The sequence below is a fragment of the Onychostoma macrolepis genome, chromosome 21 (assembly GCF_012432095.1).
Source record: "Onychostoma macrolepis isolate SWU-2019 chromosome 21, ASM1243209v1, whole genome shotgun sequence".
NCBI lineage: Eukaryota > Metazoa > Chordata > Actinopteri > Cypriniformes > Cyprinidae > Onychostoma > Onychostoma macrolepis.
The window spans coordinates 17,064,603-17,077,693 of NC_081175.1; the positions used below are offsets into that span (position 1 = coordinate 17,064,603).

Consider the following 13,091-nt stretch of genomic DNA (forward strand, 5'->3'; position numbering starts at 1 on the left):
GATCCTCTGCAGTGAATGGGTGCCGTCAGAATGAGAGTCCAAACAGCTGATAAAAACATCACAATAATCCACACGACTCCAGTCCATCGATTAACACCTTGTAAAGTGAAAAGCTGCATGTTTGTAAGAAACAAATCCATCTATAAGATGTTTTTAACTTCAGACTGTTGCTTCCAGATAAAACACGTATCAAACTCCGGTCCTGGAGGGCCGGTGTCCTGCAGAATGTAGCTCCAACCAGCTCCAAAACACATGCCAGGAAGATTCTAGTAATCCCTGAAGACCCTGATTAGCTGCTTCAGGTGTGTCTAATTAGGGTTGGAGATAAACTCAGCAGGAAGTTGAATTTCAGTTCCTGGAGGACCACTTTACACTTATCAGCTGTTTGACTCTTTTTACGGCACCCATTCACTGCACAGGATCCATTTGTGAGCAAGAGATGGTCTTCTTGGAAGACCTAAGGGTGAATAAATATTCAGCAATTTTCATTTTTAAGTGAACTAATTCTTTTAAAGCGTATTTTCTTTGCCTTCTTTTCTTTGTTGTGCTTTTTCAAACCTTACCCATCTGCTTGAACATTCCTGGACATTTTATCTGGTTGCATTCATGATTTTAGGCTGTCTGATAAAATACCTGCATGCTAACATCATTCTTACATAATGCAGAAGTTCTGCGAAATAGGCCTATAAACTATCTTTGCGATTTTGTTATTTCTCATCAAAAGGAAACTGCAATGAAGTCTCTTGATTTGACACATATTTCATATGTAGGCTGTTGTCTGTATGTTCTCCTCAGGATGCATCTGCAGGCATTGAACTCTTGGCTATGATGCACCAACCGACTCCTGAGATTCCAGCTCGCACGACAGAAATCGTTTGGAATTGTCGCTGTACCTTCGGTTTTGAAGAAATGACAATCTGAAGACAAAAACAAACAGAAAACACTGTTATATTCTGCTTGGTTGGAAAGAAGCAAAGCTTTCTTGGGAAAGAAGCAAATGCAGCTCAATGCAAATTTCTTTCTTTTTTTATTGCTGTATAGGTTTTCTAAGAAAACTGTTAATGTCAATGGACAGCGAATGAAATGTGAACCAGAAAAAGATAATAGACCACACGTAGTGCATATACATATAGACAGCCTTTATGGACTGACTTTGGATATGCAATTTCTAAATATCCCTGTTATGTCTTAGAAACATCAAAAGTTATTCTTCAGCTAAGATACACAGGAATCCTTAATGGGTTCAATCTGTCAGTACACTTTTAGTTGCTTTTAGCTTTAGAAAGTATGGTTTCAAAGGATCTCTCTTAATGGTTTCACAAAAAACTTCAAGCAAACCATGTACGTCAATCAAATGCATTCCTCTGACCAAATTTAGACATCCATTAACATCTAATTAAACCATGTTGAAGAGTTTTTGCACAATTATGGTGCACATCCATTAAGAGTCAAAAAGAAAACTTTCACAATGTTCAGTTCTGTGTTACAGTTTCCATTTAGATGACACCTGTGACTAATTATAATAAATGTAGTTTTCATCTGAAAACTCCTAATAGGGTTGATTTACCTTAAATTGAATGTTTTGCTAATACAGCACACATACACTACTGCTTAAAAGTAACTTCGTTTTTTAATGTTTTTTTATGTTTCTTATTTATTTGAATAAAATACAGTAAAACGGTGATCTGTTATTGCAATTTAAATTGATCATTTTAAATGCAATTTACTCCCGTAATGGCAAAACTGAATTTTCAGTGTCACATGATCCTTCAGAAATCACTCAAATATGTTCATTTGGTGCTCAAGAAACATTTATTATTAGGATTCTTTGATGAATGAAACATAAAAATAAAAAAAAACAGCATTTGTTTGAAATAGAAATCTTTTGTAACATAAAAATAAATATCTTTCCTGTCACTTATAATCAATTTAATGTGTCCTTGCTGAATAAAAGTATTAATTTCTTTAAAAAAAAAAAATTTTATGCAACTCAGGTTGAATGGACAGGTTCATTGTCATAGATTAAACTATGACTGTTCTACATTCTTGACTTTATGTATGTTGTCTATATTAATATCTGATTTATAAAGCCCATGCAGACATCAAAACTAGAAACAGCAGTAAGTGCATTCACATGGACTTTAAAAAATAGCTTTCAGTATCTCAGACTTCAGCTAAAAGCTAAAAAGGTCATTTCTGGCACTGTTTGCAACTGGGCAAATGTTACATTGTCTTATATTAATGAGCCAAGCTGGCAAGGTTTATTATGTGCCCCTTCCACTTTCCCGTATTATTCCTACATCTCTGGTTGAAAGACTGTAGCTGGTGCTTAATGTGAAAAAAAGAAACCATCATCACGGAGGAGCAGAATGTGGGGCAGAAACTCTAAAACTAGCACTTGATCTGCATTATCTCAGCACTACAGCAGGTTTCGGTGAACCCGAGCTTGCTGCAGATCTTCTTAGGATGAAAACATTTTTTGCACATCTAGCCAGTCGCACATTATCACGCATTTGAGCTGAGCACTACAAAACTCTTCAGCATGGACAGCATAAGTGTCACATCCCGTTTGTCTTGCATGAATAGGGCTCCACAGGGTTCTGTCCTCAGCATGTTTTAATTTAATCATGATACAGCACAACAACAGCTGTTTGGTGGAGCGAAACAGCTGAAAGAATGTGTGTTAGGTTCAAGTATGCTGGGGAGTATAGAGTGATTGACTCATGTGAGTTGCACTCGAGCGAATCTTGGCTGAGGGTCGGCAGGGTAAGATTGAGGAATTCTCAGCCTGACTGTCACACAAGCCACAAACTCACTAAGTTCCTCATCACTTTCTCATCTCTCTGACTGGCTTTCCTTCTTAAAATTTGACTCAAGACCTCTCAGTTTACTGCACAAATAAATGTAAATTTTGTTAAAGGGATAGATCACCCCAAAATTAAAATTCTGTCATTATTTTCTCACCCTCATGTTGTTTCAATGCTATTTTTTTCCATGGTAAACAACCGGACAAATGAATCATTTGAATAATTTAACAGGTCTTTTTCATACAAAAATAGTTTATAGTGAACACACCAATATGGTCCTCATAATTCGGAGAAAAATGTCAGAAATGCTAGACATAAACTTGGAACATACTTAACTATAGTATATAAATTGTGAGATGTAAACTCAGAATTGTGAGAAAAAAAGTCACAATTCTGATTTTATATCTCGTAATTCTGAAAAAAAAAGTCTGAATTGTGAGATAAAAAGTCACAATTATCTGTTTACATTTTTTTATTTTGTGACGGAAACGGGCTATCATTAATACCAGATCAATCCAACTCATAAATAGGTTTTGAAAAATATGATTTAATTATGATATAATTTTTTATTTATTTATTTATTTTTTTAATAAAAACTATGCCAATAAATATACCACATAGTCTGAATAATGTGAGAATGCTATATAATATATGTACTTAAAAATACACATAATTTCATGATCACATGGTTTGGTACAAAGTTCTACAATGCAATAAGCAAATTAATTTAGGTAGAATGGAAATGTTATTCTTTACTGATAAATTTGCTTTGTAAATGAATGTTGATTTATAAGAAGTAAATGTGCTTCTGCTGCCCAGAATAAAATGAGATTAACCTTGAATGTCAGAGTGAAATTTGATTAAATGATTCTTATCAAATCATCTGTCAAAATTTAAAACCTTGTTAGCTTTTAATCACAGAATGCCTTATAACTGTATGCAGTATGATTGTTACTTGTCAGTTGTACATTATGCACATAATGGGGTGGATAATGTATTAAAATATGAACTTTCTGGGAAGTTCTTAAGACATACAGTGACTTTTTTAAGGGACAGATCACCCAAAAATGAAATTTTATGTTGTTCCTGGACGAAAACAAAAGATTTAAGATATGAAGAATGTTGGAATTGTGTTAGAATGTTACTTTTTCCATACTATGGTAGTCAATGGCTATCTGGTTACCAGCATTCTTCAAAATATCTTATTTTGTGTTTACAGAAGATAGAAATTCATACAGGTTTGGAACAACTTTAGGGTAAGGAAATTTCATTTTTGGATGAACTATCCCTTTAAATTGTATTGCTGACCTGATTTTAGGACATTCTAATGAAAAAATCCTCTTTAAATAATATTGCAGTTAGCACTCTGCAATCAGCTCTAACTATTATTAATCTTCCAAAAGAAAAGAGGAACCCTTTGGGTCGACAGGCATGCCTTGAAACCTTTTTCAGGCCTTTCTCATGAACTGTTCTATAATAAGACTGAGATTGATAAGATCAGTAATCCAGTTCAGATGAGTTCCCCCCTTTATGAGCTACATTATACTCCTAATGTCCAATAATTCTCCCCATATGCCAAAACAGATTCCTACAACAGGCCAGGCTGGCTTTGAGCTTTGAAAACTTTGTAAAAAGAGCAGCTTGTCTGTCTCAAAGCTTTCGTCTTTGACTGATCTCTGTCCTCATCTCGTTTCTGTCCTTAGATAGAAGCTATCAAAAAATCTTTCTACATCCCCAGAGAAGAACACAAACGAAAGATGAGGGGGGAAAATATACTTGTATTTAAGCGGCTTGCTGGAATATCTTCCAGGTAAAAGCAAAAATTTTAGGCAAAGGTGGTCCATGCACTGTTCACTGTCAATAGTGAAGTAGTAGTGATACATTAAGCACCATGATTGATTCCAAACTAAGCTGCTTTATATTGGTCCATGTAGCGAAACTTGCGAATCTGATGGAAAATTCGCCCAGGGTTCACGTCCCTCAAATTTCCGATCGAGCAGATACCTTTTGACATGACCGAATTTTGTTGTACAAAGGAACTTTTGGGGTGTGGCCACTTTAAATATTGCTCAGCGAAATTCCAAAGAGAATTCACAAGAATGGGAGTTTTGAAAAAGTTCCCCACACAGATTTCGCTCATGTTCACTGGTCAACTGTGTGCTTCAAATATCTGGACCGTTTTTTGCCCACAAAATTTTGCAAATGTTACTACACCCTAACTACTCCTGCTCTTGATTTATACGTAAATGTTGCCACCATTTTTCTCAGATGATCGCAGTATTATTACAATAACATTGTTGCAGCGTTCATCTTTTTGCTAGTCCGATTATTTTGCGCATTGTAATGGGCTATTTTTCTTATCTTAGCTGAAGCCAAGCGATTCTCTGGTTAACTCGAATGAATATTTTATGTCTTTCACTCCTCTTCTGCGTCCTAATTACCCTGTCAGGGTTTATTTTGTGCTAACGACTGACTGACATTAACTGAGAAACACCATCCTCTATTATTCGTAGATATTGATTGGAAACAGAATCGAATGGGCAAATAAAATCCAACAAGTAACTGCACAGACCAATTAGTGCCAGAGAAGAGGAACATCCGTTAACATCACTCAACCTTCTGCTCTTAAAGTAGGCTAATTAAGTCTGAGTGCAGTAATTAGTCTATCTCAGTCATCTGTAACTGTGCCCGACATATAAATTACACATTTAACATTATCCACTGTTCTTTCCTCAGCACTTCTTCATGAAGAGATTATTTAGATTTGTTTTCATGACCAATTTCCGTTTTGGTATACAATAATAATAATAAAAGTGTGACTTGAAACTGAGCACACGGGTTTACTTTCACAGCAAACCGCACTGTGCTTACTGTGAACTTTGCTAAAGATAAAACAGACAGTACGGGTGGTCAAAAATAAGAATGGTCCAGAGAATGTGTGCAGATATATCTAACCAAACAAACCTTCATTTTGATATCCAAATCAAACATAACTACGTCGAAGTAGTACGATCACTTAAAAACATCCCAAACATCTGTAACGAATCAAACCACAAGAGGATACGGATTCCTCGCTTGTATCTATCAGGCCGCATTTCTAGAGTAATCCGTGCACAGTCTACATGAGAAAAGAAATCATACAAAGCAAAACATTTTCAATACTGTCAGTGAAAATTAAAAAGAGGCCATATACTAAAATTCCCGCTGGCCAAATATCTGTTGTGCTCTTACGTTTAAATAATCATTCCTGACAAATTTGGCACTGCCTTTACATTGTATCCATATGTTCTCTGGACGCCTGAACATTCTGTCTTTGGCATTAAAACAAGAAATACAAAACAATGTCAGAACTGTTTTTCATGCTGACTGGAGAGATATTTTCAGCATTTAAAGATCACAACCGAATTTTGCACTTTAAAAAAATAAACAACATTTTTAATGCTCACAATTACAAAATAAGCCAAAAAAAAAAAAAAAAGTGATCACAGATAGGGAGTGCAATAATCAATGTGACTCCCTGTGAACATTTTTTTAAACCACAGGGGAAATGATTTAAAATAGATGCGCATGCATTAGTCTGATGACCAGCTCATAGCCTGACCTGACATTAACCTGAAACACAAGGATTTGGTGCAGCTGAGAGTGAAACTGGTGCAGTTTTGACCAAACATGGAAACATCATCTTTAGCAGTGGGTTATAGCAGATACCTTTCAAATGCTCAGCCGAATCTCATCTAGACTTCACAAGAGAAACGGTAGATATCAAATGTGTTCAGGTTACTGCCTAGACACCAGTGATTTTCGATTTTTTTTATTTTATTTTTTTTATTTGAACTTCTTTAATAGTTATCAAAGAAGTTATTAAATGGACTTTAATAAATAATATTATATTTATTAATTTAATAAATGGACTTTAAGACTGGTGATGTTTAAATGGATAGACCCAAAATTGAAATTCTGTAATTTATTCAAGTTATTTCAAACCTCTGTGACTTATTTGTTTTCCACTGAACAAAAAAGTAGATGTTTATATGGAAGCCCGTTTCTGCCGCTGAATAAAAAAAATAAAAATTTATCTCATAACTCTGAATTTTATTTCTCACAATTGCGAGTTTACATTTCGCAATTCTGACTTTTTTTTTCCTCAGAATTCTGAGATGTTTATATCTCAAAATGTTTTACTTTTAGTTTATCTCGCAATTCTGACTTTATAAGACGCAATTGCGAGTTAAGTCAGAATTGTGAGATATAAACTTGCAATTCTGTAAACATATCAGTCTTTTCCCCCCTCAAAATTGGACTTTATAACTCGCAAAAGCGAGTTTATATCACTCATTTCTGAGAAAAAAAGTCAGAATTTGCGAGAAAAAAAAAGTCACAATTACCCGTTTTATTTTTCTATTCAGTGGCGGAAACAGGCTTCCATATGTTTAGCACAATGTTCATACTGCTCTTTTCCATAGAATAAAAGTGAATGTGACCAAGGGTTTTCAAACTCCAAAAATGAAAAAATTACCATATGATTTAGGCAATCTATTCCAAGCCATACAATAGTTTTGTGTGAGAAACAGACTTTCACCTCAGCTCTCAAATCTCATTTACACTTACGTATATTCAGATATAATCAGTTTTAGTACTTTAACTTGAAACTAAAACGTATTTCAGTCGGTTGCCAAAACAACATTTCTCATTTTTAAGCTTTTCATTCAATATTTATATTTTATTTCAGTGACCAGAAAACTATTTTTAACAGATTTAGTTTTGTAGTTAACAATAACAACACTGATGATTGAATGTTTGGATGAACTATTCCTTTAACAATTTAGACAGAAACTCAAACCAAGATTCCAGCACCTTTTATAATATGCTACATCTAATCAAATAGTTTATCATCACAAGATAATTAATAATAATACCTATTTATTTGATAGTTGTGCCCTCTTTTAGACACGGCGAGGAGGTTTGCTCATCACTGGCACTATTTGTATAGTGGGTTGCTAACATAGTGCCACTTCTAAGATCAATCTGAGCTAATAACTGCTTCGGCAAGGAGGGAAAGCTTGTAAAGTGCATTGTAAAATCAATCGGACACATTAACCCATTGCTCCTGTTAACCCACTCTAAGTGTCTTAATGGCAAAAACTAAAACGACACAGTTATTATAGCTGACACCCAACATCAAAGTCAATATTTACTTTGATGTTGGCCTTTACTACAGTGTCAACTTCATCACAAGGTAGAGTAAGCGTTCAATCACAGGTTGGATGCTTTTTTAAAAATGTGTTGAGACAGGTTTGAATAAAAGTGATGTCAGGGTGCAGGGCCGCCGCATCGCACAGTGCCATCAAATTGAATTTCTCTCTCTAACGGGATGTTTTTATAGACAGCAATAACAACAATGTCCTTAATCTAAGACGGAGCCATAAAACATGCGACCACCTTCATCTCAGCTTCTATTCAAGACGTTATCAGCGAGAGAACTCTATCAGGATGTTCTCATTCCTCAATCATGCTCCTTATTAGACAATAAAACATTCTCTCATATGTTTTGGTTTTATTTCTTGGCTTTGGGTTTCACGGCTGTGTGGAGGATTTGATTTGACCTTGGCTGAACCTGAACGCTGAGACATTTACCTTCAAGCTTGCTAACATGTACATATCATTCTGAATAGGTTTTGGACACAGTCCTGCATTATTAAATCTTGGAAAACAGCAGTGTTTTGCGGTACCTAGTTCAACTTCTGACTGAGCCAAAGGTCCAAAGTTCCTCTCACAAATGTGACGCTTTTTCAGTCACACCGAGTGAAACGTGAGTCTGGCTGCCACTGAACGGATTCAGAAAGCTCAACTCAAAGCCCTCTGCATGAGTAGAGAGCAGACTTAAACCACATGGCTAAGTCGCCCAAATGTTCCTTGCTAGGGAGAACGTCACATTCCAGACATACCTCCGGAACGATCTAGGAAAAGAATCTGTAGAATATGGAAAATGTGAAAGGCTGTGATTGACGGTTAAGGTTTGCTGGATGCTGGCCATTAGAGATGTCTCTATGGAAACAGAAGCAGAGAGAGCTGTGTCCTTTTCTGCACTGCCAATCATCAGTCTGATAACGAACAAAGTGGGAAAAATGCGGCGCTAAAATACTTCATGCGGGGATCAAGGCTGTAGCTTTTAGACAAAAAAAACACTTCTCGCTGTGTATTCGCTCGTGTTGCACAAGGACAGATTCTGCAGCAGTGTAACTCTAAATTCTTACATTTATAGCATTTGAAAGCTGCTTTAAAACAAAACACTGGAATAAGCAGAGACGTTAAAGCAATTAAGTGAGCTGAATGCGTATTATTAATTTGGATATAATAATATCAACAGCGGAATACATTTCAGTAAATCTTCCTTCAGAAACACCCTCTGAGATCATTTTTGACATAGACTGCCTTGAGGAAACAAAGATTAAATCAAGTCTTTGAAAAAACACTAAAGTTAAACAAACTAGATTCGAATCAAACCTCCTCTTTAGTAGAGTTTATTTATTCATCTTAAAATATAACATTTAGTCACCCCTAAATCTAGCAAACTATGTCTGTGTTTGTACTTTATGGGTTATTCATTCTACAGTTTAGGGTACATTTCATGTCCACTGATGAGAATTATATTTTTTCGAAACATTTTCTTTAGAAATATCATATTTTATTCATTAAGAGAATACATACCATAATCTCACATATTTATTTTGTGCACCCTGTTTTTTAGTTTGCTTGAAAATGCTGTTATGTCCTTTCATGCTTTTTGAATTGATGAGTCTCGAGTTCAAAATAACGAATAAACAATGTTAGTCAATATCATGTATATTAAAGGCATAGTTCACTTTCAGTTGCTGGTCCCCATTGACTTGCAAAGTGTTTTTTTTTTTTACCATACTATGGAAGTCAATGGGGACCAGCATCTGAAGGTGAACTATCCCTTTAAATTGATTTAATTTATCGAAATACCTTAGATTAGAAATAGAATTTTATTTAATTTCAAATAAGAAAATATTCCATTTTACACATAAAGATACAAAATTGTCAGCTGTTAATAACCAAACACTATGGTGGCCCAGTAGTGCACAACACAACAAAATTTCCACAACGCAATGTTGTGTTGGGCCACCATAAAACACCCCCTGAAAACTAAAAAATGTGTCCAGCATCATGTGATCTCATTTTGAAGACACTATTGGCCATCATCCATGTTTGGCAGATTGTTATGGTTTGAAATATTTTCATGATTTTAATTCAAAATAATGAATCAAGAAAATACCATTTGGTTGACCAGACACTGCCTGCCACTGAAATTATGAGTCAAAACATGTGGTTGTTATGTATGATTACCAGAGGTGGGTAGAGTACCCAAAAACTGTACTCAAGTAAAAGTAAAAGTACTCGAAGAAATATTTACTCAAGTAAAAGTAAAAGTAAAAGTAATAGTCTGAATAGTTACTTGAGTAAGAGTAAAAAAGTATTGGATAAAAAAACTACTCAAGTAGTTAGTTACTAGTTACTTTGGATCATATGCTGAATGTAGTCTATTTTTATTTAGATATATAGATATTTAGATACATTTTTATACACACACACACACACACACACACACTGCCGTTCAAAATACTTTAAAAAAAAAAAATTTTTATGTAATTTATTTCAGTGATGCAAATCAGAATTTTTATCAGCCTGATTTATTATCAATGCTGTTCTTTTTTAGCTTTCTATTCATAAAAAAATCCTGAACAAACTGTCACAGGTTCCAAAAAATAATAAGCAGCAAAACTGTTCCCTGTTGAAAAAAACAGCATATGCTGGTATGGTATGTTTTGAAGCATGGGATGCTGGTTTGAGCTACATTACTCTGAAAACTGGAGTAACAGCTGATACAAATTCTGATTTTCATCACTGAGTTAAATTAAATTATATTTTAAAGTTTAATTATGTATTATAAATGTATATAACCTCTGACACGGAGAAGAGTGAAAACTCCTCACATGACCGTTACAGAACATTTGAACATAACGAAACAAATGCACTTCTTCCGTCTGTTCTGCAAAATGTAAACAAATGTAGCCTTTATTTCTGCAAGCGTAAATATTGTGAAAATATCCATATTAATTGTGTCTAGGCAAGGCATTCCTCCTGGAACTAACGCAGGTTTGGCGGGTGTTTATTTCATACTCTGTCACAGCTTATTTAATGAATAGTTTATGCATTGTATTTAATGTATAAGGTACATGTACAACAAACTGGTAATGTCATAGTGGTATCGTGTACTGTAAGCGAATCTATACCTGTGGAACCGACAGCACACGCGGTGTTCGTCTAATAAAGATCTTCATAGCTAGCAAACCATAGCCTTTGCAGATTTGCTTTCAACTGACTGTAGATCCAAATTCAGATTCTTCAACGCTCTTGATGTTACAACTCTGAGTGAGAACCGTTTCAGACGACTCAGCGCGTGCGGCAGGGAAGTGAACGAATCATTCAAACTGATTCGCGAACTGATTCATTGGTCTGCCAACTGGTTTGATCAAGCCTTGAACAGAATTGACTCAAAAGAATGAATCATTCGCGAACGGGCATCGCTCATTCCCCAGAAAAAAAAAGTAGATGGAGCGCTTAATAAATTGAAGGATTTTTAACTTGTATGCATTAAGATAAAGTAAGGAGAGGAGCGTCGCCCACAGTAACGAAGTAAAAGTACCGTTTTTTCACTAAAAATGTACTTGAGTAAGAGTAAAAGTACCCATTTTTAAATATACTCTAAAAGTATTAGTTACCCAAAAAATTTACTCAAGTAAATGTAACGAAGTAAATGTAACTCGTTACTACCCACCTCTGATGATTACAATGAATTATTTTTCCCAAAATGGTAGATGTGGGGTAAAGTGTGTAAGATGCTTTGAGGTAAGTTATGTCAGTGGCTCAGCTAACGCAGTTCTGCCATCAAATATAGGAAAAACTATTACAAATGTTATTATTATTACAAATAATGTGTCAAAAAATAGTTAGCTAGTTTAATTCTTATAAATATCAAACCATATCCTGAATAATATACAGCAAAATAAGACTTGAAATAAGATGCCACATGACTGGCCCAGGGCTTTGCAGCACACTAAAATCTAAAAAAGGAGACTACTCATGCAAACCAAACATCATGGTTTGTCTAGAGCCACTTTACAGTAATAAAATGGGGAATAATTCCCCAAAACATCATTGTAACAAAGCAAATCATAAGGATACACCCATTATATTGGTGCATAAAACGACAAGTATTTTGCTAGGACGAGACGGCAAACCACGGAGCGTAGACATTCAGAGTACTGGCCATAGTTATAAAAACCAGAAAGGTCAAAACATCAATGAAGTAATTCATTCGCCTGGGGTGGAAAACACACACAAATAATAGAAATGCACAAATAAAAGACGGGGAAATAAATAGTGGTGTATTTAAAATGCCTATGTTGTTTTACGCAGATCATAAAGTTTCAGAGCGATGAACATTGCATGGTCACAACCATGTGCTTTTGTTTTGATCAAGAGCCGCAAAGTGATGTCATCTATACTTATGCAAAACCAGTGTGGGGGTAATTGCCTTTGTAATAGCAGAGCCCACTTAAAACAGTCTGAAACTATGAGGAGAAAAACAACTGGAATCGTGGAAAGACTTGATGCTGAATATTCTACCAGCTCTTGCGGCTAAACGCAGCTTTTCACTTTCAAAGTTACAGAGCATGTTCCAGCTGATTATGTCATTTTTAAGTGTCTTATAAAAGCCTGTATGGTATTAGCATGTTTCTAAATGGGTTTTATAAAGATCATTTTTATGATAATGTCTAAGATAGTCTAAGATTACTGAGACATTATCATTTCTAACATTTTTAGCATTTTTCATTTAGGGACAGAACTGAGGCTTGCATTTTAAGGTTTACTCTATGATACTTACATTGCAAAACCGTATTGGCACATTGCATTTAAATTTTACATAATGCATTTTGTGAGAGGGACAGGGAAACATTTAACTTGTATTTTTGTTTACCGCACATTATCTTTTTTCGCAGAAAGTATGGAAAATTAAATGTTAGTAAAAAATACAGTTTAGCAATTGATGCCCTGTTGAAGAGCCTTGATATAGAAATGAACAACTTACCTAATTTCAGAAATATTCATTGAAGATTCAACATTAAAATAAAAAATGATAAATATACTATTGTTCAAAGGTTTGGAGTCAGTAAGAAATGAATACCTTTTTTCTGCAAG

The 13,091-nt window shown here is 34.9% G+C and overlaps 1 protein-coding gene across 10 annotated transcripts in view; it reads right to left on the minus strand.

The window, feature by feature from the left end:
- Positions 1-781: 781 nt before the first annotated feature.
- si:dkey-247m21.3 (5-hydroxytryptamine receptor 4) overlaps positions 782-13,091 on the minus strand; it is a 70,802-nt gene continuing 58,492 nt past the window's right edge. For all 10 annotated transcript variants that reach the window (XM_058758846.1, XM_058758845.1, XM_058758842.1 and 7 more), the window contains one exon: positions 782-917. In XM_058758846.1, the coding sequence (XP_058614829.1) occupies positions 824-917 (94 nt within the window). In that variant the 3' untranslated portion in view covers positions 782-823. The remainder of the gene's footprint in view (positions 918-13,091) is intronic.